This window comes from Bombyx mandarina, chromosome 16, assembly GCF_030267445.1.
Source record: "Bombyx mandarina strain Sakado chromosome 16, ASM3026744v2".
Taxonomy (NCBI): Eukaryota; Metazoa; Arthropoda; class Insecta; order Lepidoptera; family Bombycidae; genus Bombyx; species Bombyx mandarina.
Window position 1 is genome coordinate 10,999,358 of NC_143222.1, and position 26,892 is coordinate 11,026,249.

A 26,892-nucleotide genomic window follows, 5' to 3' on the forward strand; every position below is an offset into this window, starting at 1 on the left:
CCACAAGCCTCGTTTGAAGAAGGACATGTCATAGCGCTCGGGAAACACCGTGGAGGGGAGCTCATTCCATAGCCGGATGGTACGTGGCAAAAAAGATCTCTGGAAACGCACTGTGGATGACCGCAGTGGCTCCAGGTAGTATGGATGAACTCTACTCCGGTGGCGGGCGGTGCGATGGTAAAAACGAGATGCTGGTATCATCTCGAACAATTCCTCAGAGCACTCCCCATGGAACATACGGTATAAAATACAGAGGGAACCGAAGTCCCTCCGCAGACCCAGAGGCTCCAAACGATCCGAGAGAATGGGATTATCGACAATCCGAACGGCCCTCCTCTGTATGGAGTCAAATGGAAGAAGATGGTATTTGGGAGCCCCGGCCCAGAGATGGGAGCAGTACTCCATGCGAGGCCGGACTTGTGTTTTATAAAGCAAAAGTCTTTGTCCAGGCGTGAAGTACCGCTTCGCTCTGTTGAGGACTCCCAGCATTTTGGACGCCAACTTGGCTTTGCCTTCCAAATGACTCCGAAACTGGACATCGCTCGAAATGTCGACCCCAAGTATCCCGATACTCTCGGAAGGTTGCAGGGATACTCCTTGAATTGAACCAAGTTCAATTCACCCCATTCGGAGACTCGCCCCAGAGAGTTCTCCACTTCAGACACAAGTTTTGATCGTCTCTCTTGCACCGCGCTCCGAGAAAGACTCTGATGGCCGATATATCGCGCATCCCCCGTGCTGTCATCCGCATAGCAATGCATGCCATCAATAGACAGCATGTCATTGATATACAGGATGAAAAGCGTGGGGGAGAGCACCGAACCCTGTGGAACGCCAGCGTTAATGGTCATGGTATCAGAACAGTCACCGTCTACAACGACCGTGATGCTCCGCCCATCCAAAAAGCTAGCGATCCACTTGCAGAGACCCTCTGGGATTCCGTAAGATGGTAGCTTCGATAGAAGTGCCCTATGCCAGACCCTGTCGAAGGCCTTCGCGATATCAAGGCTCACAGCAAGAGCCTCGCCCTTGCTCTCCAAGGCTTCAGCCCACCTGTGAGTAAGGTATACAAGAAGATCACCAGCTGAGCGACCGTGACGGAAACCGTACTGTCGGTCACTGATCAGCTGGCGATCCTCAAGATACTTCAGGAGTTGTGTATTTATTATTCGCTCCATCACCTTGGAAAGCAAGGAAGTTATCGCGATAGGCCTGTAGCTCGATGGGTCCGACCGGTCACCCTTCTTGGGGATAGGGTGGACGTGGGCGGTCTTCCATGAAGACGAAACCCTGTTAGTGCAATAAGAGAGGCGATACAAACGCGTTAGCGCAGGTGTCAGCTCAGGGGCGCACGTTTTCAAAACCACTGCGGGGATGCCGTCTGGCCCACTCGACTTATGGACGTCCAGGAGTCGGAGCTCCCGTCTGACTGCACACTGTGTGAAGCAGATATCCGGCAGGGAGATATCACACCGGGGGATGTTCGGTGGTGTGGCACCCCCGTCGTCCATAGTCGAGTTCGAGGCGAAGAGTTTGACCAGAAGGTCAGCCTTCTCTTTCGCGCTGTGGGCCAGATTGTCATCGGACTTGCGCAGTGGTGGGAGACTTGACCTGCAAAAGTTTCCTTCTGCAGCTTTGGCGAGCGACCAAAAAGCACGGCTCCCGGAGGGATAGCTCTTCAATCGCTCGCCAACTCTAGCGACGTGCTCCGACTTTGCCTTGGCAATTACCTTCTTGTAGGACCTGGAAGCGGCGTTATATTTCCGCCTTTCCCCTGAGATGTTAGGATCCCGACGTCTCCTGGCATTATCCCATGCCACGTATGCGGACCGCTTGAGGTGTGCAGCATCCCTGCTGGCATTGTTATACCAGGGTCTGCTGCGACCCCCAACGGGCACTTTAGAGGAGGGAATAAACAATTCCATCCCCTGGAGCACCACGTCTTTAAGACGGTCCGCACAGACGTCAGGATCAGCAGAGGAAAAGCAGAACCGCCCCCATGGGTAGGATGCGTAAAATTCACGCAATCCATCCCAATCTGCTGACATATACCGCCAAACTCTTCGATACCCGGTCGTCGTTCGACGATCAGGACGAGAGAGTGGTACGGCAGCACGAATAAGGCAGTGATCAGACGATTCAAGCGGAGCGTTGACCACCACACTGTATCCGGCCGGATCTGTGGTCAGCAGAAGGTCCAACAAAGAAGGCTCGTGCCCCTCGATATCTGGGACACGGGTGGGCTGTGTCACCAGCTGGGAGAAGCCGTAGGCAGTCCGACCCGGGAGGTCAGTGGTTCTGGACCCCAACCACTCTTGGTGATGAGCGTTAAAGTCTCCAAGAACCACCACCTCCGCAGATGGGTACTGCTCAAGCACGCGGTTAGTCCCCTCTTGCACATGCTCAAACAGAGCTGAACCTGCATCACTGCTGTGGGACCTGTACAGGCACGCGTAGATTCGGCTACGGCCCCCGTGATCTACGCGCAGCCACAAGAGGGACAGGTCCCGTTGTTCGAGGCCCCGAAGACGGCGACAACAGACATCAGCCCGGACGAATACGCACACCCCGGCTTTACGCAGGAAGTTGTGCTCCAATACGTAGCCGGGGTATTCAAGGTATGAGGTATCATCCGGAGCAGATATCTGCGTCTCCGTTAAAAAAAGCAGGGCAGGCTGCGCCGTCTCAAGGTGGTGGTGTACGGCGTCAAGGTTGCTATGTAGGCCCCTGACATTGCTGAAATCCACATTAAATGTGGAATGGGGAACCGCCTGTGAAACCCTTTTCTTTTTCTTTGTCGACTTCATGATTTTAAATTTTCGGAGAGTAGGATTAGGAGAGGTAGGATGTTGGAGGTGAGATCGAGGTAACACCTGAATGAAGCGCGGAACATAGTACGCGCTCGACCACGGGTTGCGTGAGAGACTGACTTATAGAGTTTTCTCACTTATCCAGTTCTCGCTTACCCAGGTTTGACTGTATATGAAAATCTTATTAGGTGCCTGTTGTGCAATAGTGTTTATAGTTGTAGATAGGTTTTTTTAGGATAGGTTTAGCCAAGTTTTGAAACAATTCGACTTGTGATATACATATTATGTATAAATAATGTTCTGTGTACTATGATGCAAAATGTTCTTCGTGAAAATGATTAGAAATTGTCTAGCATAGTAGCATTAGTACAATAACTCTATCAGGTGGAGCCCGTGAGATCATCGTCTATCTATCCCAGCGTCGTTGAACCCTTAGACTATCTTAGCGATTATGCAGGATGGATTAATAAACATAATTACAAAAACAAAAACCTGACAATAGCCACATAAGGTCGATAAATCGAATTTACCTGCAAATAAAATAGAAACTGCTGTACGGTCTGAATATCGAGTCTGGCAAGATGGGATAGAGTGATCTTGTCCAAGTCAATAACTATGACCAACCCTGGCCAAGTCCCCGACTGGTATTGCCAGAGGTCAATCACCATTAATACTATCCTGTAAATAAAAGGGTCCATATTGATTCATCTGAGACCTCCACAAGTCAGATATAAAATTTCATAAATTTGAATTAATTATAGTGTAACAAAAAATGATTTTGTTGTAAAAAAAACCTGGGGTTCTTTTCAGGATATTATCAAAATAACCCTTCTACTGATATCTGTTCATAAGATATTTATAACTACTGATACCATGCACCCCACGGTTTTTTCATAAGAAAATATTTTTTTTTTACACTATTGTTAATTCAAATTTATTAAAATTATTTTCTATTTTTTAGTAGGATTTTCTATAAAGCTTATTTTGTTAGTTTCTTTAAACTATAATACTATTTATTTTTCATTTTTTAGTTGAATTTACATTTTATCTATAACATTTTTTTTAAATATTGAATTGTCATCGGTCCTTAATAAGTATACCAAATTTCGAGTTAATCCAACGTTTTGTAGGGGGTCAAAATCATGTTAAAAAATTCCGTTACATACATACGTCTGAAGCTAATAAAAGCGTATTAATATCCAGTATGGTCCTAATGATATTACATACGTTGAGTTTTAAGAACGGTAATAGAAGAAAGAGCCTCTGAACATCAAAAGAATTTGATAGATTTTTTTTTTTATTCTTTATCTTTTGTACGCACAGTTAATATAATACAGTAATTGCGATAAGATATAAAAAATGGCGAGCTTAACTCAACAATTGAGTTATCTACCAGCTAACCGTTCGTAAAGAAGGAAAGCTTTACATGAGCGGGTAGATGAGTACAATCTAATCAATTTATTTATTGATACCATACACAATAAAAATAACAATAACAATAATAAGAGATAGGATATAGAGATAGGATCGAATGTAAATACGACCAACTTCCCTAACTCATGAGGGCGAATCTTCAATTGTATTATGACAGATACCATTCTTCAAAACTTAGAACTAACGCGCTACCACAAGTACTAAGCTGAAGCTAGAAAAAGATTTACTTTTTTTATTGCTTAGATGGGTGAACAAGCTCACATCCCACCTGGTGTTAAGTGTTCGCTAGACTTTATAGACATCTACAACGTAAATGCCACCACCCACCTTAAAACAAGAGTTCTAAGGTCTCAGTTTTGACAGTACAACGGCTGCCCTACCCTTCAAACCGAAGCGCATTACTGCTTCACGGCATAATTATGTAGGGTGGTGTTACCTACCCGTGCGGATTCACAAGACGTCCTAGCATCAGTAAAACAGTTACAATATGATATGATGACTCAGACACTAATGTCTGAGTCATCATATCATATTAAATTGTATTATTAATAAACTCGATTAATAGCCGGTCAGATTGGTTCTTGTTTATTTAATTCGGTTTTCCAACAGATTATAATTATAATTACGAATATTATAATCATTAATAGAGTAATAAATGATTCTTAGTATGTGCACTTAGTTAATAACAAGAATATACAGCATTCAGATAAATATAACTCTGTTAAAACAAAATAAATTAGGAACAAATTATACATACATACCATTGGAGTGTCTGTTTGTAATATTAAAATAACCGCTTTTTACTACATGCATATGAATATATACTTAGTCTGGCCATAAATACTGTTATAATTAAAATTAAACAAAATATGACATTTGAATTTTGAATCTGTCATTTTTATATGATTGCTCATTGAGTTTACTCATTTTGGCGCCAATACATTGAACAATATGTTGCGATATTAAAATGGAGTGGGGTGATAAAGAGAACAGAGTCGCTGTGATTGCATTACACAAAGTAGGTATGGAGCCAAATGCAATTTTTAAAACTCTCCATACGCTTGGTATTAGTAAAATGTTTGTGTACAGGGCTATTAATAGGTGCAATGAGACCTCCTCTGTTTGTGACAGAAAACATCTGGCCGTCCACGTAGTGTTCGTACGAAAAAGGGGGTCAAAGCAGTAACGGAAAGAATTCGAAGAAATTCTGTCCGAAAGCAAAAGATTTTATCTCTGGAGATGAAGATAGCACCTAGAACCATGTCGCGTATTTTAAAAGATGACTTAGGACTTGCAGCCTATAAGAGTCGTACTGGTCATTTCTTAACTGATAATTTAAAAGAGAATAGGGTAGTTAAATCGAAACGACTACTGAAGCGGTACGCAAAGGGTTGAGCAACATTTTAACAAACAAAACGACCGTATTTATGCTCAAAGCTCTAAGGAAGCTTCCCAATTAGTCGACAGAGTGCAACGTGGGCACTATCCGACTTCAGTGATGGTTTGGTGGGATATTAGCTATGAAGGAGTGACTGGGCCATACTTTTGTGAAAAAGGTATCAAAACATTGGCACAAGTGTATCAAGACACCATTCTTGAGAAGGTAGTGAAGCCCCTTAACAACACCATGTTCAATAATCAAGAATGGTCCTTCCAGCAAGACTCGGGGCCAGGTCAAAAAGCTCGGTCTACGCAGTCTTGGTTGGATACGAACGTTTCGGACTTCATCAGAGTTGAAGACTGGCCGTCCCGATCTTAATCCGCTGGATTATGATTTATGGTCAGTTTTAGAGAGTACGGCTTGCTCTAAACGCCATGATAATTTAGATCCCCTAAAACAATCCGTACGATTGGCAGTGAAAATTTTCCCATGGAAACAGTGCGTGCTTCTATTGATAACTGGCCTCAACGTTTAAAGGACTGTATTGCAGCCAATGGAGACCACTTCGAATAAGCTTTTTATACTTTAAATTGTTTTATATTTATGTATTAAACTAACACACTGTAAAAGTAATAAATGTTATTTGCAATAGATTTTTTTATTTTTAATTATAACAGTATTTATGGCCAGACTAACTATATATACGGTACATACACCAAAATAGCATTTTCTACAATTTTTGTATGTCTGTCTGTTTGTTCCGGCTAATCTCTGGAACGGTTGGACCGATTTTGACGAGCCTTTCACTGATAGGTAGCTGTAGTCATTTATGTTGAATAAAACTTTTTTGATTTGATTTGATTTGATTTGATGGTATAAGGAGTACTTAGGCTACTTTTTTTAGAATAGCTTCGCCCCGCGGCGTCAACTGTGGTACGACCATAACCACGGGTAACATCGCGGGACTCAGCTATCAACAATAAAATTTTACGTTTCCGAACCGAAGCTAGGGCGGGTCGCTAGTAAATAATAATTAGTTATCAATAATTTATATATTAGATATACTAGATATACGTTTTTGATTATGTTTTTTATTATTTCTGAAACACCAAAATCAAAAAAAAATAACAAAGCTTACTTGATAGCCTCCTGGAATATGAAGTTTTTGGCGTTATAGTCGAGGAGCCTGCAATATATAACTGCCGAGTCATCATACGCTCGAACCTCTAACGGTAGCACCAAACTAAAACAAGAGCAAAACTTTAAAAATAAGGCCCTCCTGACAAACCCCTACTGAGCAGTGACCTCGAGACACTGCTCGGTATGGGGGACGCGGTCATTCTGGCAGGCGATTTAAATTGCCACCACACTAGGTGGAACTGCCATCGCACGAATGTGAACGGTAGGCGTCTCGACGCGTTCATAGACGACCTCACATTCGAGATATTCAACCCCCCGACCCCCACGTGCTATCCGTACAACGCCGCGCGTCGTCCGAGCACAATAGATCTGGCACTGCTGAGGAACGTAACTCTGCGCTTGCGCTCCATCGAGGCAATGTCAGAACTCGACTCAGACCACCGACCTGTCGTAATGCAGCTCGGTCGCCCAGTCAACCGCGAACCAGATACGAGGACCATGGTGGATTGGAAGAAGCTGGGCACGTGCTTAGCTGACACCACTCCACCAATCCTCCCTTGCGGCCCGGATTCAACTCCATCCCCCGAGGATACCGTCGAATCCATAAACATCTTCACTGATCACGTCTCGACGGCGATCATAAGATCCTCGAAACAAGTCGATGTGGAGGACTGCTTCCACCGCATCAGACTTTCCCCCGATCTTAGGGACCTCGTTAGAATTAGAAACGCGGCGATCCGGGCCTACGATCGATATCCCACGGATTCAAACCGGACTCGGATGCGTCGCTTACAGCGGGAGGTCAAATCCCGCTTAAGCGACGCCCGAAACGAAAACTGGGATAGTTATTTAGAAGAACTCGCGCCCACCCACCAAGCATACTGGCGACTAGCTAGGACCCTCAAGTCCGAAACTATAGCCACTATGCCGCCTCTCGTACGCCCCTCAGGCCAATCACCGGCTTACGATGACGATGACAAGGCAGAGTTGCTGGCCGATGCACTGCAAGAACAGTGCACCACCAGCACTCAACACGCGGACCCCGAACACACCGAGTTCGTCGACAGGGAGGTCGAGCGCAGAGCTTCCCTGCCGCCCTCGGACGCGTTACCCCCCATTACCACTTCCGAGGTCAAGGAGGCGATCGATAGCCTACAACCACGGAAAGCTCCCGGCTCCGACGGCATCCGCAACCGCGCGCTAAAACTGTTACCAGCCCAACTGATAACGATGTTGGCCACGATATTAAATGCTGCTATGACGAACTGCATCTTTCCCGCGGCGTGGAAAGAAGCGGACGTTATCGGCATACACAAGCCGGGCAAACCGAATAACGAAACCGCGAGTTACCGCCCCATCAGTCTCCTCCCGGCGATAGGCAAATTATACGAACGGCTCCTTCGTAAACGCCTCTGGGATTTCGTATCCGCGAATAAAATTCTTATAGACGAGCAGTTTGGATTCCGCGCCAGACACTCGTGCGTCCATCAAGTGCACCGCCTCACGGAGCACATCTTACTAGGGCTGAACAGGCGGAAACCCATTCCGACAGGAGCCCTCTTCTTCGATATAGCGAAGGCGTTCGACAAAGTCTGGCACAACGGTTTGATATTCAAACTGTATAACATGGGAGTGCCAGACAGACTCGTGCTCATCATACGAGACTACTTGTCGAACCGTTCGTTCCGATATCGAGTCGAGGGAACGCGTTCCCGGCCCCGTCACGTCACAGCCGGAGTCCCGCAAGGCTCCGCCCTCTCCCCGTTACTATTCAGTTTGTATATCAACGATATACCCCGGTCTCCGGAGACCCATCTGGCGCTCTTCGCCGATGACACCGCCATCTACTACTCGTGTAGGAAGAAGGCGTTGCTTCATCGACGACTTCAGACCGCAGCTACCACCATGGGACAGTGGTTCCGGAAGTGGCGCATCGACATTAACCCCACGAAAAGCACAGCGGTGCTCTTCAAAAGGGGTCGCCCTCCGAACACCACGCTGAGCATCCCCCTCCCGACTAGGCGCGTCAATACCCCCGCCCCCGCCGTTCGCCCGATCACGATGTTCGACCAGCCCATACCGTGGGCCCCGAAGGTCAAATATTTAGGCGTCACCCTCGACAGTAGGATGACATTCCGCCCCCACATCAAGACGGTACGCGATCGTGCCGCCTTCATTCTAGGACGTCTCTACCCGATGATATGTAGGCGAAGTAAAATGTCCCTTAGAAATAAGGTGACACTCTACAAAACTTGCATACGCCCCGTCATGACCTATGCAAGTGTAGTGTTCGCTCACGCGGCCCGCATACACTTGAAATCATTCCAAATTATTCAATCCCGTTTTTGCAGGATAGCCGTCGGAGCCCCGTGGTTCGTCAGGAACGTCGACCTCCATGACGACCTGGACTTAGAGTCCATCAGTAAGTATCTGCAGTCGGCGTCCATGCGCCACTTCGATAAAGCGGCACGACACGAGAACCCTCTCATCGTGGCCGCCGGTAACTACATTCCCGATCCTGCGGACAGAATGGAAAGCAGTCGACGTCGCCCAAAACACGTCATCTCGGATCCTCCCGATCCACTAACGGTGCTTCTAGGTACTTCAAGCACCGGTCACCGTTCTCGTCGAACCCGTCGCTTGCGACGAAGGGCTCGACGAGTAAATTAACTCCCAGACACAGCCCACTGAGTTTCTCGCCGGATCTTCTCAGTGGGTCGCGTTTCCGATCCGGTGGTAGATTCTGCGAAGCACGGCTCTTGCTAGGGTTCGTGTTAGCAACGTCATCAGGTTTGAGCCCCGTGAGCTCACCTACAAAAGTTAGGGTTACGCTGACATAGCCTCTCAAGGCTCTCAGCTTAGGTAGGAAAAAAAAAAAAAAAAAAAAAAAAAAAATAAGGTATTACTAGTGTCGCGGCGCCTGACTCGTTTAGCACAGCAAGCTAGCCAAAACGTCATACCCTGAACATTTACTACTACCGGCACCGCGCGCTGACAGCATTTTTTTTTTTTGTGATTTTATGACCTGGTCACTGAGACCTTTAAGTCATATCTTATTTTAATTTATATTCGTATTTTTATGAAAAATTATATTATGGAGTGAAATGAAATGAAGATGATTAATTTGAGACATTAATCAACTGGGATGAAATTAAATGAAATGAAATGAGATGATATGGGATAAAATATAATCTCAGTAAAATGGTGGTCATTTACTAAGATTTTTTCAGTGGAGTTTTTGGAGGATCCCGAAAAGTTACGTCCAGCGGCTTTGCTTCATTTTCCCACATTCGTGCACTTTCACAGATATTAAACAGTTAATAAACCACCATTATTACACATTTAAACCTGAAGAAACACTAAATAGACAAAATAAAACAAATCACACTTCACTCCTCGCTTTCCCGCCAAAAAGTCCTCCAACAATATTCTTAATATACCTCACAATAATCATTATTGGCTCAAGATCCTTCCTTTTCGAGAAAGGTCACATTCTTTAAATCCATCGACGTGCAATCAGAACTAAAGCATTGTAAATTGTAATTAAAGCAAGTAGCAAGAATTAAATTGGTCTTATTATAGAAGCAATAAAGCCACAGTGTCTCGCGTAGACAACTAGAACAAAACGAAACCGTCTGGTGTAGTGGTAAGTGACATGGTCACTACATAAGGGGGTCGCGGGTTCGAATCCCGCCAAGGGAAGATATTTGTATGATAAATATAAATGTCTTTCCAGGGTTATGGGTGTATATTAAATATATGTATGTGTATAATAAAAATATTATATTTATTTCCGTTATCTGGTACCTGTAACACAAGTTCTTTACGAACTTATAACGGGACCAGTTAACGTGGCGTGATTGTTAGTAAATATTTATTTTTTAATTTTTTTAATTCAAGTTTGACCTTCACCGGCCAATCCACTAAGAACCTTGAGAAACTATAACAGCGTAACCTTAACTAGTAGGTGAGCTCAAGGGGCTCAAACCTGACGACGTTGCTAACACGAACCCTAGCAAGAGCCGTGCTTCGCAGAATCTACCACCGGATCGGAAACGCGACCTACTGAGAAGATCCGGCGAGAAACTCAGTGGACTGTGTCTGAGGGTAAATGATTGCCTAAAACGGCCTACGCATATAGAAACCCATCAAATACAGCAGTAGCTAAAGTATGACTTACGGAACTTTCATGCTGACCAAAGTCCTCCCATCAGGAAGTCTATCCTTGAACAAATTTGTGAACAGCGTACGCAACGTGCAGTTGAGGTCAAGGACCTGTTTGGAGACCTCCATGCTTCTGTGGCAGCAGTGGTAGACGAGAATGAGGTCCATATCTACGAGAACAAAGTAAAACTTGTGAAGATTGTGAAAATTATAATTTGCGTAATTACTTACTGGTGTTAGGACCTCTTGTCGTGAGTCCGCACGGGTAGGTACCACCGCCCTGCCTATTTCTGCCGTGAAGCATTGTTTCGGTTTGAAGGACGGGGCAGCCGTTGTAACTATACTTGAGACCTTAGAACTTATATCTCAATGTGGGTGGCGTCTTTACGTTGCAGATCTCTATGGGCTCCAGTAACCACTCAACACCAGGTGAGCTGTGAATTCGTCCACCCAACTAAGCAAAAAAAAAAAATTGTGTATTTCAAAGACAGCGTATACATAGTTGTGGAGATTAGAGTCGCGAAGCAAAAACGTGCCTTCCAGATAAATTATAGTTTTTGTGTATCGTAAAATCGCTAGTAGCTAAGAGGCTATTTAGACACATGGATTGGTAGGTGAGCTCATACGGCCCCAACCTGAGAGAGTTTGCCAACGCTGGCCCCAGCAAGAGCAGTACTTCGCAGAATCGAAGTCGTCGTGGCCTAAAGGATAAGACGTCCGCTGCATTCGTATGTTGCGATGCACCGTTGTTCGAATCCCGCAGGCGGGTACCAATTTTTCTAATGAAATACGTACTCAACAAATGTTCACGATTGACTTCCACGGTGAAGGAATAACATCGTGTAATAAAAATCAAACCCGCAAAAATTATTATTTGCGTAATCACTGGTGGTAGGACCTCTTGGGAGTCCGCACGGGTAGGTACCACCACTCCGCCTATTTCCGCCGTGAAGCAGTAATGCGTTTCGGTTCGAAGGGTGGGGGTAGCCGTTGTAACTATACTGAGACCTTAGAACTTATATCTCGAGGTGGGTGGCGCATTTACGTTGTAGATGTCTATGGGCTCCAGTAACCACTTAACACCAGGTGGGCTGTGAGCTCGTCCATCCATCAATGCAATAAAAAAAAAATTAAAAAAAAGAATCTACCACCGGATCGGAATCGCGACCCACTGAAAAGATCCGGCGAGAAACTCAGTGCGCTCTGTCTATGGGTTAAGTCGCTCGTCGAGCCCTTCGTCGCAAGCGACGAGTTCGACGAGGACGGTGACCGGTAACAATAATAGAAAACCCACTGAGTTTCTGGCCAGTGTTAGCATCACTCCTGCTTGAGCCCCGTGAGCTCACTTACCTACTAGTTAAGGTCACGCTGAAATAGCCTCTCAAGGCTATCAGATTTGGTAAGAAAAATAATTATTGTTGGATGCCTCACGACTTAATGTTGATGACAACAATAATTAACGTAATGTTGTTAATTATTGTTGCAATGCATGCAATCTTAAGACGTGAAGTCGAATCATATAAAATATCAAAATTGTAAAAAGCGAAAACCAATCTGTTATTACTAGTTTTTGCTGTTGTTGTTTTTGTTATAGTCATTCGTTCATCGATAATTCATTTCCAGATATCACTTTAGTCACGTGGCATCGGGTTTTGGAATGAATTCCTTCATTCACTGGGTTTCCTCAGCTCTATAAAGTGACGTTAGCAAGAATCAGTCAGGAATGTGACCGGGCTCCAATGATAAACATATGTCTGGCGTGATTAAACAACAAAACATGGTAATGGAAGGTAGTTGTAGAAACAATCACAAAGAATTGAATGTCATCTACAATTAGCCTGTAAACGAGATGATAGTACGTAATTATGTAATTACATGTAATCGTGTGTCATTTAGACGTAACGATTTAATTTCGATACCAGTACGATCTTTTCCTATTTTTTTATCATCATATCTATATCGGATAGCTAAATATTATTATATTATTAGGTTAGTTTTACAAGATTGCGTGACGCCAAATTTAGATTTATCCACGCGAACAAAACATTAAAAAGTAGCGTAAAATGTGTTGAAATATGCTTTTAAGACTTACATTGTTCCCGTAATTTTCCTATTTATTTTTTGGTAACCTAAAAGAGCTATTTTAGCTTCTCGCGGACGGGTAGGTGAGCTCACAGGCTCAACCTGAGAAAAATTGCTGACACTAGCCCTAGCAAGAGCAGTGCTTCGCAAAATCTACCACCGGATCTTCTGATTCCTTACAACTGAGAAGATTCGACGAGAAACTCACTGGGCTGGTCTATGGGCTAATTCGCTCGTCGAGCTCTTCGTCGTAATAGACAAATTCGACCAGGACGGTGACTGGTATTCCCGTAAATTAACATTTAATACTTATGTGTTAAAGTAATATTTTTTAGCCATAATATTATTTTACCAAATAAGTTTCGAGTGTGGGAGTCGAACAACTACGAGTACATTGAAATGAAATTTTCGTTGACACATGTATAATTAATATGTATTAGCCAAAGAATATTATATATATATTAGCGAAGTCGTTGTGGCCTTAAGGATAAGATTTTTTTTTTTTTTTATGATTGAAGGATTACTGGTGGCCCGGAGGCCTTTCCAGTTTCACCAGGACACGTGGGCGAGCAAAGGCTCAGCCAGGAGAGGTGGGATTTGCTAACAGCTACCCGAGCGCCTCTGAAGGAGACCTAACAGCTCAAGAGTAGCTGCTTCGCGAATGAATCTACTACCGGATCGGAATCGCGACCCGCTGAGAAGATCCGGCGAGAAACTCAGCGAGCTGATTCATGGGTTAGGTTGCACGGCGAACTCTTTGTCGAGTTCGACGAGTACGGTTACCGAGGTCCCTAAGCCTGCTCCTAGTGTTAGAGCTGAAGGCGTCTAATGCAAAGGTTATTGGATCTGATGGATCCGTAAGGACGTGTCTAGGGCGTCGACGGTGACTGGCTCCTGCGTGATCAGGACTCGGGGAAAAGTCAGCGGCGGCAACGACAAGGCGATTATCATGACGCATAGCCTTATCGAAGTACCGTTCCGACGCTGACTTCATGTATTTCTGGATAGATTCGAGGCCCAGGTCGTCGTGTAGGTCAACGTTCCTCACGAACCACGGAGCTCCGACGGCTAACCTGCAAAAGCGGGATTGTAAAGATTGGAGGGTGTCTATGTGTGTGCGGGCCGCGTGAGCGAACACCACACTCGCGTAAGTCATGACGGGCCTTATGCAAGTTTTGTAAAGTGTCACCTTGTTCCGAAGGGACATTTTACTCCGCTTACAGATCATAGGGTAGAGTCTACCGAGAATAAACGCGGCACGGTTACGGACTGATGATAAGACGTCTGGTGCATTCGTATGTAGCGATGCACCGGTGTTCGAATCCCGCAGGCGGGTACCAATTTTTCTAATGAAATACGTACTCAAGAAATGTTCACGATTGACTTCCACGGTGAAGGAATAACATCGTGTAATAAAAATGAAACCCGCAAAATTATAATTTGCGTAATCACTGGTGGTAGGACCTCTTGGGAGTCCGCACGGGTAGGTACCACCACCACGCCTATTTTCGCCGTGAAGCAGTAATGCGTTTCGGTTCGAAGGGTGGGGTAGCCGTTGTAACTTTTTTTTTTTTTTTTATTGCCCTTGTAGGCAGACGAGCATACGGCCCACCTGATGGTGAGTGGTTACCGTTGCCCATGGACTTCAGCAATGCCAGGGGCAGAACCAAGCCGCTGCCTACCGCTTAATACTCTCCACAAGCCTCGTTTGAAGAAGGACATGTCATAGCGTTCGGGAAACACCGTGGAGGGGAGCTCATTCCATAGCCGGATGGTACGTGGCAAAAAAGATCTCTGGAAACGCACTGTGGATGACCGCAGTGGCTCCAGGTAGTACGGATGAACTCTACTCCGGTGGCGGGCGGTGCGATGGTAAAAACGAGATGCCGGTATCATCTCGAACAATTCCTCAGAGCACTCCCCATGGAACATACGGTACAAAATCCAGAGGGAACCGAAGTCCCTCCGCAGACCCAGAGGTTCCAAACGATCCGTGAGATTGGGATTATCGACAATCCGAACGGCCCTCCTCTGTATGGAGTCAAATGGAAGAAGCTGGTATTTGGGAGCCCCGGCCCAGAGATGGGAGCAGTACTCCACGCGAGGCCGGACTTGTGCTTTATAAAGCAGAAGCCTTTGTCCAGGCGTGAAGTACCGCTTCGCTCTGTTGAGGACTCCCAGCATTTTGGACGCCAACTTGGCTTTGCCTTCCAAATGACTCCGAAACTGGACATCGTTCGAAATGTCGACCCCAAGTATCCCAATACTCTCGGAAGGTTGCAGGGATACTCCTTGGAATTGTGGCGCCACGACAAAGGGGTCCTTCTTCGCAGTGAACGCGCAAACTTGTGTCTTTAACGGGTTGAATTGAACCAAGTTCAATTCACCCCATTTGGAGACTCGCCCCAGAGAGCTCTCCACTTCAGACGCAAGTTTTGATCGTCTCTCTTGCACCACGCTTCGAGAGAGACTCTGATGGCCGATATATCGCGCATCCCCCGTGCTGTCATCCGCATAGCAATGCATGCCATCAATAGACAGCATGTCATTGATATGCAGGATGAAAAGCGTGGGGGAGAGCACCGAACCTTGTGGAACGCCAGCGTTAATGGTCATGGTATCAGAACAGTCACCGTCTACAACGACCGTGATGCTCCGCCCATCCAAAAAGCTAGCGATCCACTTGCAGAGACCCTCGGGGATTCCGTAAGATGGTAGCTTCGACAGAAGTGCCTTATGCCAGACCCTGTCGAAGGCCGTCGCGATATCAAGGCTCACAGCAAGAGCCTCGCCCTTGCTCTCCAAGGCTTCAGCCCACCTGTGAGTAAGGTATACAAGAAGATCGCCAGCTGAGCGACCGTGACGGAAACCGTACTGTCGGTCACTGATCAGCTGGCGATCTTCAAGATACTTCAGGAGTTGTATATTTATAATTCGCTCCATCACCTTGGAAAGCAAGGAAGTTATCGCGATAGGCCTATAGCTCGATGGGTCCGACCGGTCACCCTTCTTGGGGATAGGGTGGACGTGGGCGTTCTTCCATGAAGACGGAACTCTGTTAGTGCAATAAGAGAGGCGATACAAACGCGTTAGCGCAGGCGTCAGCTCAGGGGCGCACCTTTTCAGAACCACAGCAGGAATGCCGTCCGGCCCACTCGACTTATGGACGTCCAGGAGTCGGAGTTCCCGCCTGACTGCACACTGTGTAAAGCAGATCTCCGGCAGGGAACTATCACACCGGGGGATGTTCGGTGGTGTGGCACCCCCGTCGTCCACAGTCGAGTTCGAGGCGAAGAGTTTGACCAGAAGGTCAGCCTTCTCTTTCGCACTATGGGCCAGACTGTCATCGGACTTGCGTAGTGGTGGGAGACTAGACCTGCAGAAGTTACCTTCTGCAGCCTTAGCGAGCGACCAGAAAGCACGGCTCCCGGCGGGATAGCTCTTCAGTCGCTCGCCAATTCTGGCAACGTGCTCCGACTTCGCCCTGGCAATAGCCCTCTTATAGGACCTAGAAGCGGCGTTAAATTTCCGCCTTTCCTCAGAGGTATTAGGATCCTGGCGTCTCCTGGCATCATTCCATGCCGCGTATGCGGACCGCTTGAGGCGTGCAGCGTCCCGACTGGCATTGTTATACCAGGGTCCACTGCGACCCCCGACGGGCACCTTGGAAGAAGGAATGAACAGTTCCATCCCCCGAAGCACCACGTTTTTAAGTCGGTCCGCACAGACGTCAGGATCACCAGAGGAAAAGCAGAGCCGCCCCCATGGGTAGGATGCGTAAAATTCACGCAACCCATCCCAATCTGCTGACATATACCGCCAAACTCTTCGATACCCGGTCGTCATTCGACGACCAGGACGAGAGATCGGTACCGCAGCACGGATAAGGCAGTGATCAGACGATCCAAGTGGAGCGTCGACCACCACACTGTATCCGGCCGGATCGGTGGTCAGCAGAAGGTCCAACAGGGAGGGCTCGTGCCCCTCAATATCTGGGACACGGGTGGGCTGTGTCACCAGCTGGGAGAAGCCGTAGGCCAGGGCGAAATCGTAGGCAGCCCGACCCGGGAGGTCAGTGGTTCTGGACCCCAACCACTCTTGGTGGTGAGCGTTAAAGTCTCCAAGAACCACCACCTCCGCAGATGGGTACTGCTCAAGCACGCGGTTAGTCTCCTCTTGCACATGCTCTATCAGAGCTGAACCTGCATCACTGCTGTGGGACCTGTACAGGCATGCGTAGACTCGGGTACAACCCCCGTCATCTACGCGCAGCCACAAGATGGACAGGTCCCGTTGTTCGAGGCCTCGTAGACGGCGACAACAGACATCAGCCCGGACGAATACACACACCCCGGCTTTACGCAGGAAGTTGTGCTCCAATACGTAGCCGGGGTATTCAAGGTACGAAGTGTCATCCGGAGCAGATATCTGTGTCTCCGTCAGAAAAAGGAGGGCAGGCTGCGCCGTCTCAAGATGGTGGTGTACGGCGTCGAGGTTACTATGTAGGCCCCTTACATTGCTGAAATCCACATTAAATGTGGAATGGGGCATCGCCGATTCCTATACTGTAGCTATACTGAGATCTTAGAGAATATATTATTATCTCAAGGTGGGTGGCGCATTTACGTTGTAGATGTCTATGGGTTCCAGTAACCACTTAACACCAGGTGAGCTGTGAGATCGACCACCCATCTAAGCAATAAATAAAAAAAAACCTCTTCGTTGAACAAGTCTGCGCAAATTTCAATTCAATTTCAAAATTCAATTTGATTTAAAATTTCAAACCACCCATCTAAGCAATAAAAAAAAATAAAAAAAAAGAGGTAGAACACGCACCATGACTAATGAATAAAGCAAAATAATTTATTTAACCTTGGAAATTCCGAAGCCACAAGAAATGATAAGTAGGTATATATTGTATTTAAACATTGGTGTAAAATTATATTCATAAGAAAATTAGGTATCATATGATATACTTTATTTTCAGAATTTTCTATACTCAATATAATACATTCTATACATAATATAATAAAAAGAGAAATATTTACAATATAATAGCTATCTTAGAAAATATTTACAACAAAATATAACTGTGCCAAGCCGTCATCGCTTAGCACCGTGCCCAGAAGGCGGATATCATTCCCACGTTGTATGGCAACGCTTAACCTCTGTGCAAGATATAAGCCAGCCCTTTGGTCACTAGATGTTTCGACCAACCTCTTTGCTACCTCATTAAAAAGGCGGTGTGCACTAGAACCAAAGGAACCCAAAGTTTGACCCAAACGGCTCAAATATGAAACCTCTATCGAGGTTAATATATTTGGGCCGTTTTAGGTTTTCTGCAGTAGCAGCAGCCGCTCCAACCTTAGCAGAGGTTTCTGGAAGATGTGACGGTGCTAAAGTGTCGACGCATGTGGAATCCAATACTAAAGGCTGTCCTATCCTCCACGGTGTAAGAGTCATACCGTCTGGTTTCCAACCATCACTACGTAATAGACCATTTGGCTCTAAAGAAGTTTTTTTTTTATAGCTTAGATGGATGAGCGAGCTCACAGCCCACCTGGTGTTAAGTGGTTACTGGAGCCCATAGACATCTACAACGTAAATGCGCCACCCACCTTGAGATATAAGTTCTAAGGTCTCAGTATAGCTACAACGGCTGCCCCACCCTTCAAACCGAAGCGCATTACTGCTTCACGGCAGAAATAGGCGGGGTGGTGGTACCTACCCGTGTGGACTCATAAAAGGTCCTACCACCAGTGAAATGGAAGATGGAAGATTAGCGGTGGTAAGAGTCCGACGGTTGGTGTCGGTTGGATGTCTGTATCTGGTTGGAGTGCCAGGAAATGCATCCTGGACTACGCTGCCATGAAAGTCCGTGGTGTCCCAGCTGGTCGACCATTTCCATTTCCCATTAAATCTTTAATTCCAACAAAAAAATTGCTTCATTAGAAGTTAACGTATTACGTACCTAATTATCATCTCTTGATTTTTATTTAAATTAAAATCACGAATCCATAATGTCAAAGCTTCTATCAATAAGCGTCAATAATATTTTTACTTCGGAAGTTCTGTGATGAAGATTGAATTTCCGAAAAAAACTACAGTTTATTCCTTGCGAAATTATTGAGTAGTTAAACGTCGTGTCCGAATCTTGTGCGACTTGCGAATTACGTCAATAACTCGCTTGAACTAGGAAGTAATGACTCTTCATTTTATTACAGACATGTTTATCCAGTTTTTATACAACAACGATTTTAATTTGACTCTATAGTCTATATAAATATTTACAATGGATCAGACGGCCCTTTTTTGTAAGATAGATTTGTTTATGTATAAGCTTAGACTGTCGGTATAGCACACGCTTGAAGATCTTCTCTGTCGTTTTTCCTTCGTATTTGCTACGACGCGTCCGTGAACTATAGAGCAGGTAGGTAGCCTATACTGATTTATCAATTATTGAACTTCAATACGATGTCGTGTATTCATAACCGTGGTACCTATTTATTTGTAGAATTATAACAATAACATTAATGTTGTGCCAGTAAGAGTAACGCCATCTATCGCCGAATAGCAGAAACGAATATCAAAGGAACTAGTGACATCGAAAACGTCCGAGAAGTACAACGCCATCTGTTGTCAAATGGCGGAAGCGCATATCGAAAATACTCGAACTCTAAGGAATGTTCTCGATGATTCTAGGGATGTCGTATCGATTATAAACGCGTTGCAGAGATTACACGAAGTCAGTTAGTAACTGTTCGAAGCGAAACAGCAAACAGAACACCTGAAGCGAAGCGGAAAAAGCGAATTGAGAATTTTAAAGTGTTCGATTAGTGTTTTAAGTGTTATAAGTGCTAATACAGTTTTATTATATTTATACTTCGGTAGAGCGTTTATTTATAGCCCACAGTGCGTAACAATAATATTAATATTTATTTATTTCTCTCTTAAGGGTATCCTAAACATCTTTTAGAGTCATCATATGCATGTGACAATGAAATACAATGAACACGGAAATTGATTCAATTTAATATAATGTATGCTAAATAGTTATCTAGTCCAAGAAAAAAAATATACAAATATAGATTCCAAATCACAGCAACTCTATGTCGTTTTGTTTGACTATTGCTCACATTTAAATATAATTATCAAAGCAACATTCCTATTTACGAACGAATTTGGTGAGATAAAATATATTTACATTCGACAATTTTGATGACATTTAATTTTGAATTTGTATATGATGAACCTGTTTTTTGTTTTCCGTAACCAACTCTCGGCTTAAAAACAATTGAATGTATTTGATTACGACCTGGATTCACAATAAAGATTCTTGAAGATCCTGCTTACTGGGGTTAGGACGTCTTGTGTTAATAATCTTTTAGTGACTTCGCTTTGGACTGGCGTGAATACAGTATTTAAATTGAAGATTTCAAACTACAGTTGGCTCCACTTTGGTGGGAATATTATATGAAAAAGTTGTCGTGGCCTAAAAGATAAGACGTCCGGTGCATTATTCGTGTTGAGCGATGCACCAGTGTTCGAATCTCAGGCGGGTACCAATTTTTCTAATGAAATACGTACTCAACAAATGTTCACGATTGAGTTCCACGGTGAAGGAATAACATCGTGTAATAAAAATCAAAAACCCGCAAAATTGTAATTTGCGTAATTACTAGTGGTAGGACCTCTTGTGAGTCCGCACAGGTAGGTACCACCACCCTGCCTACTTCTGCCGTGAAGCAGTAATGCGTTTCGGTTTGAAGGGTGGGGCAGCTGTTGTAAGTATACTTGAGACCTTAGAACTTATATCTCAAGGTGGGTGGTGCATTTACGCCGTAGATGTCTATGGGCTCCAGTAACCACTTAACACCAGGTGGGCTGTAAGCTCGTCCATCCATAGAAACAATTTTTTTTTTTTTTTTTAAAGTTATTATTTTTCAATTAACAATCAAAGTCAACTTAACAATGTCAAGAAGTGTTTTAATAAGAATTGCGACGTTCAAGACTCAAATGTCGACGAAATAACAACGCCTTGGTCGTCCGTGACCAAAAGAATTGTAAAATATTTAAAAACTTGTTGAAAACGACAATGATAATAATAAAACCGACATTTTCAATAGCTATTTGAACAAAAACTTAGTGATGACAAACGAAAAAAGACTTGGCACTGATATTTTATATTATTATGATTAGGTATTGTTGTTATTCTACTACATTTATTTAAAATCTTAATAATTACACAAAAAAAAATTAAAAAGATATTAAGCATACAATTTTTAAAAAGCACTATATAAAAATAGATTGCCGCTGATAGCGGTGTCTACGACACAAGCCACCAGTGGTTAGGACTATAGAGTGAGAAACATCCTCAAAATACGCGCACTATCGAGAATACCTGCCTTTTGTATCAGGCCCCTAACCCAGCTGGATAACCAAAGCTTCTTAAGATGTTTATCGAAACTTTTCGCTATCAAACCGTGTACCGACACAACTATTGGAACAATGATGGTTGAGTCAACATACCACATGTCTGGTAGTCTCGTGGGCCAGGTCTAAATATTTTATAATTTTTTTTAATAGGTATTATTATTATACTATATGTGGGTAGGCCCTCCACAAGAGGGACCAACGACCTATTGAGGTTCGCGGGGACATGCTAAACGCAAGCAGCGCAGGACTGATCTTTGTGGCGAGGCTTGTGGGAGTCCTATGTCCAGCAGTGGACGTCTGTAGGCTTATAATATAAATTACTAGCGGCCCGCTCCGGCTCCGCTCGGGTCTTTAACTAAAATTTCAGCGATATTTGACGTTGTTTTATTTTTTTTAAACAAAAGAACACTTATTGCGGTATAACTATAATAGTTAGACATATGCTGTCGCGACACTTTTTATAAATAATAATGTGTTCTACAAAGTCGTAGTACATTATTTTATTCTATCATCAATAGTTTTCGCAGGGCACGCGATGTAAAGAATATTTTAGGGAATTTTCTTTGCACCTTGGGTAACATTATGGGAGTTTTAGTAAGTATCCCAATTTTTTTTCAAAAAAGATTTTAGCCTATGTCACTCGGGAATAGTTTAGCTTTCAAACAATTAAAGAATTTTTCAAATCGGTTCAGTAGTTTCGGAGCCTATTCAATACAAACAAACAAATCTTTCTATCGTAAATCTATAGTAAAGTATACATTTACCTATATAATATTAGTATTGATTATAAAAAAGCTTACCAGTTAAACGATCTCTTGGTAAATGGGGTTGGGTCTGAAGCCACTGCCTCATCTTCCTAACGTCTTCAGGTGTAATACCTGTCTTCTTCTTGTATTCATCTTCTAAAGTAATTGCCTTCACAGCCTGTGACATTGTTCAAGCTGTAAGTCATTAAATTTGATATTAATTTATAGACAATTAAGCGGTAGTTGACACAATATTATAATGATAATTAATAAACTCACGTACACTATATCTTACAGGTCCTACACCTCTTGTGAGTCCGCACGGGTACCACCACCCTGTCTATTTCTGCCGTGAAGCAGTAATGCGTTTCGGTTTGATGGATGGAGCAGCCGTTCTAACTATACTGAGACCTTAGAACTCGTATCTCAAGGTGGGTGGTGGGTGCAGATGTCCATGGGCGCCGGTATCCACTTAACACCAGGTGGACTGTGAGCTCGTCCACACATAAATGCAATAAAAAAAAGAATGAAAATATCAGTGGTCATATACTGGTTACGTAGTTCAGAAGAAGTAAGTGTATATGTACACTTGAATCAAACTTATTTTACTGAATCCTCTACAATTAATACATGCTTACGTAATGAAATTAATAATAAAAAACTTTGTATATTAAAAAAATAAAAACCAAATCAGAACTTTTTTAAATACTAAGGCAGCTTGTTTCGAAGCAAGATTGTAAATAAACAAACGTACGGTCTATGTTAAGAACCTCTTCATTGAGGTTGATTAAGTGAGAATTAAAGTTTGTGAAAAATTAAGTACACTAATTATTATAATGTGAAACGTAAAGTAAATTTAGTAATTAAGTAAGTAATTAAGTTCAGTAAATTAAGTAATTAATGTAAAGTAAGTAATTTCAGTAATTACAATGAATTCTAACAACCCAATGCCTAAATTCCAGATGAAATTCATTTTAAACTTTAATAATTCTCTTTTATCTTCGAAGGCAGACAAGCATTCGGCACACGTGATAGTGACTGGTCACCGATGCCAACGGACATCAGCAATGAGGAGGGAAATACTATTCAGACCTCGTTTAAAAATACATACGCGCAGATGAAAACGAAATCGCAGTCCACTGAGAAGATCCGGTGAAAAACTCAGTGGACTGTGTCTATGGGTATGCATTAATTAGAATACTGGCAACCGCGGAACAAATTATGACAATTTATGAGTTGAAGAATGACCAGTAGTAATTTTTAAGTCGAATACGTGCGCATTTTTTTTATAATAGAATTACAAACGTAATATGTATGATAAAAAAAAATTCTGGCTTGGAATCAAAGTCCTTTAAGTCATAATATGATGATAATATATGAAACCTCGGAGCACAGATGATACACAGAGAAGCGTATCGTAATGTTTAAAGTTTGAAGGATCAGACTATAACTCAGTGATTCTCAACCACTGTTCCGCGGCACTTTTGTGTGCCGCCAAATTTCAAAAGTGTGCCGCCAAATTTTGCGAATATATAATAATGTTAATATTATTAAATTATATCATTTGAAAAGAAAAATATTTTGAATATGAATATATATTTAAATCCACAAAAAAAAAAGTATATTTTAAATAATTTTTCTTTTTTTTGTGTGCCTCCAAATTTTGAAATCGTTAAATATGTGCCGCAATAAAAAAAAGGTTGAGAATCACTGCTATAACTGTAACAATTGGAAATTTGACCTCGATCCATCATGACATATATGAACCTAACCACTTAACCACAGTTGAGCCGTCTGCCCATCTATAAGCACTGGAAAATATATATAATATGTATTCAAGGAATTACACTATTAAATATTATAATGAATTCTAACTCCTTTCAACCAGAAAATAATTACGTTTGCGAGTTCATTATTTAAAAAAAAAACACTAAATAATTAAAAAATATATATCTGTGTTGATTTGAAGCAATTTAATATACACATATATATAATAGAAAAATCACTTAAGCATCTATAAATATACTAGATAAGTACACGCGTTAGTACGTAAAAAATCAATAATAAAAACTTACATTTATGTAAATAAATATGTATATAGTGGTTTTATTAAGTGAAGGCGACGTCGAGTTGGTTCGTATCACAAAAATGTTATGGTCGCAGATTTATATTGAGTCGCTCTGTTTGCGTGTAGGCTAATTATAATAAACTGACTGATCAACATGAAGATATGATGCGCTATGATCTGTTTGGCTAGTCACAGCCTCGAAACAAAACGCGTTGTGGCCACAATTGTATAATCTATGGCTGCGGATTTTTTGGAGAGAAAAGTGACTTTTGGCGGGAACGCGACGAAGGAGTTGTGCGATTTGTTTTATGTCGTCTATTTAGTGTTTCTTCAGGTTTAAATGAGTAATAGCGGTGGTTTATTAACTGTTTAATATCTGTGAAAATGTACAAATGTGGGAAAATGAAACAATGCCGCTGGATCCTCCAAAAAGTCCACTAATAAAATCTCAGTAAATGGCCACCATTTTACTGAGATTATATTTCATCCCATATCATCTTATTTAATTTCATCCCAGTTAATTAATGTCTGAAATTAATCATCTTCATTTCATTTCATTTCACTCCATATTATCATTTTTCATAATAATATGAATATAAATTAAAATAAGACATGACCTAATGGTCTTAGTTACCAGGTTATAAAACCCCTTAAAAAAATGGAGGGAAAAGTGAAAATTAATGTTGTGTAAATTTTTTGTTTATACGTGTAAAAATGGCGAATTCTTATCCGATTTTTCTTTAAAAAGTGCACAACTTTAGGCAAACGGAATAAGACTAAACATTATTTTTTGGGTGCTTCAAAAAACTCATTCAATTCTGAATTAGTTACCGCCATTTTGACAAAAAAAAGTATTATCTGAATGAAATTTGAAATTCGACATCGGCATTCCGAAGTCTATACTACAAGAAAGGAAGGTTAAAACTCAAAAATGTATACTCGAATGAGCCGATACGAAACGTAATCAAAATTCACATAACCTTATACTCGACTGTGGGGCAGTGTGTGGCTGTGTAGGAAGTAGACTCCACCGCCGGCTCCTTTTTTATGTTTGGAGGATTACTGGTGACCCGGAGGCCTTTCTAGTTTTACCAAGACAGGTGGACGAGCAAGGGCTCAGTCAGGAGGGGTGGGATTTGCTAACAGCTACCCGAGCGCCTCCAAAGGAGACCTAACCACTCAAAAGTAACCGCGAATCAATCTACTACCGGATCGGAATCGCGACCCGCTGAGAAGATCCGGCGAGAAACTCAGCAGGCTACTACCGCGCCGCGGCGCCGGCTCCATACTCGACCTTGGTCAATAAAAACCCAGTTTTTATAGACACGTTTTTAAAATAGCTTCACTTAACATATAGCGTAGCTTGCCCCGTAAGATTTGAAGTTAAAGTATCACAACCAGTTTTTACTTTTTATAAGAATAACATCTAACCTAATTGTAAAACCAAAACGAATGATTGCTGGATTAGTGAGTAAACTGGATTAGTGATTAGTTACTGGTGGTAGGACCTCTTGTGAGTCCGCGAGGGTAGGTACCACCGCCCTGCCTATTTCTGCCGTGAAGCAGTAATGCGTTTCGGTTTGAAGGGTGGGGCAGCCGTTGTAATTATACTGAGATCTTAGAACTTATATCTCAAGGTGAATGGCGCATTTACGTTGTAGATGTCCATGGGCTCCAGTAACCACTTAACACCAGGTGGGCTGTGAGCTCGTCCACCCATCTAAGCAATAAAAAAAAACTGGCACCATTATCATAGCCTCAACATATACAGGGTGTCCCACAAAGGGTATTTGAAGCCGAAAACTGTACAGAGTGTTCTATTATAATAATAATCGATTTGATGAAAATAATATGTTCCCAAATGGTTCCCAAGACAAATAATTTCGGAATTAAGAGTACTTGAACATGACGCACAAACTATTCTTCTGTCAACAGTTGAATTATGTTTTACGCAAAGTACCGTAATATGATTTGTATGTAGTAAAAAATAATGTTTGCCACATATTAAGACATGCGAATTTTTTTTTAAAGGTTTCAATTTTTTTTATTGCTTGGACGGATGGAGGATCTTTTTTTTTTATTGCCCTTGTAGGCAGACGAGCATACGGCCCACCTGATGGTGAGTGGTTACCGTCGCCCATGGACTTCAGCAGTGCCAGGGGCAGAGCCAAGCCGCTGCCTACCGCTAAATACCGCTAGCCTACCGCTAATCTTACGACTTATCTGCCTATTAAGTGGTTGCCGGAACCTTCAGCCTTATTCTCAATTTTATACATAGTTCAAAGGCTGCCCGGCCCTTCAAACAGAAACGCATTACTGCCTCACGACTGAAATAGGCAGGATAGTGTTATTTACCCGTGCGGGCTCAAGACGCCCTGTCCCACCAGTCAATAAACCAGCCAAACGTAATTACTGAAATTGTTATAATGTATTTTACATTCGTTTTAACTAGCTATTTCTGTTTTTTGTTTTTTTTTCCTACCTAATCTAGTAACCTTGAGGGGCTATTGTAGATTGACCGAATTAGAACGTGAGCTCACGGGGCTCAAACCTGATGACGTTGCTAACACGAACCCCAGCAAAAGCGGTGCTTCGTAGTATCTACCACCGAATCGGAAATGCTACTTACTG

General features: G+C 43.1%; 1 protein-coding gene across 2 annotated transcripts in view; it reads right to left on the reverse strand.

Annotated features, from left to right (window-relative positions):
* The window catches only part of LOC114240442 (uncharacterized), a 30,192-nt gene extending 5,766 nt beyond the window's left edge, over positions 1–24,426 (reverse strand). The window contains exons 1-5 of one of the 2 annotated variants that reach the window (XM_089733695.1): positions 24,269–24,426; positions 22,248–22,388; positions 10,946–11,099; positions 6,764–6,868; positions 3,341–3,488 (exon numbers count right to left, since the gene is read on the reverse strand). In XM_089733695.1, coding sequence (XP_089589821.1) covers positions 3,341–3,488; positions 6,764–6,868; positions 10,946–11,099; positions 22,248–22,380 — 540 coding nt within the window. In that variant the 5' untranslated portion in view covers positions 22,381–22,388; positions 24,269–24,426. The remainder of the gene's footprint in view (positions 1–3,340; positions 3,489–6,763; positions 6,869–10,945; positions 11,100–22,247; positions 22,389–24,268) is intronic. The other variant, XM_089733696.1, reaches the window with a different exon arrangement.
* Between the last annotated feature and the right edge of the window lie 2,466 nt (positions 24,427–26,892).